The sequence below is a fragment of the Anolis carolinensis genome, unplaced genomic scaffold (assembly GCF_035594765.1).
Source record: "Anolis carolinensis isolate JA03-04 unplaced genomic scaffold, rAnoCar3.1.pri scaffold_7, whole genome shotgun sequence".
NCBI classification, from domain to species: Eukaryota; Metazoa; Chordata; class Lepidosauria; order Squamata; family Dactyloidae; genus Anolis; species Anolis carolinensis.
Window position 1 is genome coordinate 32,016,515 of NW_026943818.1, and position 2,446 is coordinate 32,018,960.

At 51.6% G+C, this 2,446-nt stretch overlaps 1 protein-coding gene across 1 annotated transcript in view; it reads right to left on the bottom strand.

Moving 5' to 3' along the window:
- The window catches only part of mau2 (MAU2 sister chromatid cohesion factor), a 36,430-nt gene extending 34,157 nt beyond the window's left edge, over window positions 1–2,273 (bottom strand). Inside the window, exon 1 of the mRNA XM_062960361.1 lies at window positions 1,735–2,273. Within this exon, the coding sequence (XP_062816431.1) occupies window positions 1,735–2,223 (489 nt within the window). The 5' untranslated portion in view covers window positions 2,224–2,273. The remainder of the gene's footprint in view (window positions 1–1,734) is intronic.
- Between the last annotated feature and the right edge of the window lie 173 nt (window positions 2,274–2,446).

The window sequence follows — 2,446 nt, forward strand, 5'->3', positions numbered from 1 at the left end:
TTTTCAAAGGACTGCTCCCAAAGCCAGGTTTTTACAATAAAATTGTGGTTTTATTATGTTACTGTTCTGGGCTTGTCCTAGTGTAAGCCGCCCCGAGTCCTTTGGGAGATGGAGTGGGGTATAAATAAAGTATTATTATTATTATTATTATTATTATTATTATTATTATCTACGTGCTTGTGGCTTTCAATGGCTTCTCTGTAAACCATGAAAATGAACAAAATATGGCTACCAGTATTAAAATACTCTAAAATCAGAGCAGTAAATAAAGAATGATACTTGTTTTTATTACCTCATTTTTATATAGTGATGATGGTAGTATACTGCATTCTGTGTTTTAATTGTAACTGAATTATTTAATTGCTTGTTTTATTTGATTGTTGTGTTGACACTGTTTTAAGTTATTGATACTTGTTTTAAATTGTTATGTTTTGTCTCTGTTTTGGGCTTGGCCCCATGTGAGCCGCCCCGAGTCCCTTTGGGGAGATGGTGGCGGGACAGAAAAATAAAGTATTATTATTATTACAGTAGAGTCTCATCCAACATTCTGGATTATCCAACACGTTTTTGTAGTCAATGTTTTCAATGCATTGTGATTTTTTGGTGCTAAATTCGTAAATACAGTAATTACTACATAGCATTAATCAGGGCCAGTTATCACCTCCCAAGGAAGGATTCCCCCAGGCAAGAAGCAGCCAGGATTTGAAGCTGCAAGGCCACTAAATGCTAATCAATGTGATTAATTCCAACAGACAAGGGTTCTTTTTGCCACCCTGGACCTTCCAGAGACACATAAATCCCACTTCCCTTGTTTCCAAAAGACCTTCCAACCTCTGAGGATGCCTGCTATAGAGGTGGGCGAAACGTCAGGAGAGAATGCTTCTGGGACATGGCCGATACAGCCGGGAAAACTCGTATTAACCCATCCTGGGCCTTCCAGAGATAAATAAACCTCACTTTCCTAGTATCCAATAGACCTTCCAACCTCTGAGGATGCCTGCTATAGAGGTGGGCGAAAAGTCAGGAGAGAATGCTTCTGGGACGTGGCTGATACAGCCGGGAAAACTCATATTAACCCATCCTGGACCTTCCAGAGATAAATAAACCTCACTTGCCTAGCTTCCAACAGTCCCCACAACCTCTGAGGATGCCTGCCACAGTTGTGAGCGCAACTTCAGGAGAGAATGCTTCCGGGACATGGCTGATACAGCCGGGAAAACTCGTATTAACCCATCCTGGACCTTCCAGAGATAAATAAACCCCACTTGCCTAGCTTCCAACAGTCTCCCCACAACCTCTGAGGAAGCCTGCTATAGCGGTGGGCGAAACGTCAGGAGAGAATGCTTCTGGGACATGGCTGATACAGCCGGGAAAACTCGTATTAACCCATCCTGGACCTTCCAGAGATAAATAAACCTCACTTTCCTAGCTTCCAACAGTCCCCACAACCTCTGAGGATGCCTGCCACAGCTGTGGGCGAAACTTCAGGAGAGAATGCTTCCGGGACATGGCTGATACAGCCGGGAAAACTCGTATTAACCCATCCTGGACCTTCCAGAGATTAAATAAACCTCACTTTCCGAGCTTCCAACAGTCCCCACAACCTCCGAGGATGCCTGCCATAGTTGTGGGCGAAACGTCAGGAGAGAATGCTTCCGGAACATGGTCATACTTCCCGGAAAACTCACATTAAACCCAATTTTTAGTATTATTGTGGTGATAAGGGTGACTCACGGCCTTCTCGAGGTGCCCGCGGGCCTGCTCGCCGTTGCGGGTGTGGTGGTAGAGGACGGAGCCGAGCTGGAGGTGGGTGCGGGCCTCGACCCGGGCCGGGGGCTTGCGTGGCAGCACGGCCTGGAGGCAGTGGACGCAGAGGCGCACTTTGGGCGGGCTGGAGGTGCGGAAGTGCTCGGCCAGGCCCAGCAGCGCCACGTACCACGACTCCGACGAGGACGGCGACGACGACGAGGCCCCGCCGGCTCCTCCGCCGCCGCCTGAGGAGGACGCCGACGACGAAGACCCGCCCGAGCCCCCGCCTGGAGCGGCCTCCGAGCCCGCCGCCTGAGGAGGAGGAGCCGGGGGAGCCGCCGCCGTGCTCCCTCCCGGAGGCTGCGGCGTCGACGAAGACGGAGCCGCCGCCGTGACCGCTGCCGACGACGTCGAGGTCGGCGTCGAGGCCGAAGAAACCGCCGCCTCCGCTCCCGGAGCGCCCACCGCCGCCATCTTGGATTCACCTCAGCTTCGAGACCCGGATGGAAGCCTCTGCGCCTGCGCAGGAGTAGGGAACATCAGGAAAAGACCCGGATGGAAGCCTCTGCGCCTGCGGAGGAGGAGGGACCATCAGGAGAAGACCCGGATGGAAGCCTCTGCGCCTGCGCATGAGGAGGGAACATCAGGAGAAGACCCGGATGGAAGCCTCTGCGCCTGCGTAGGAGGAGGGAACCAT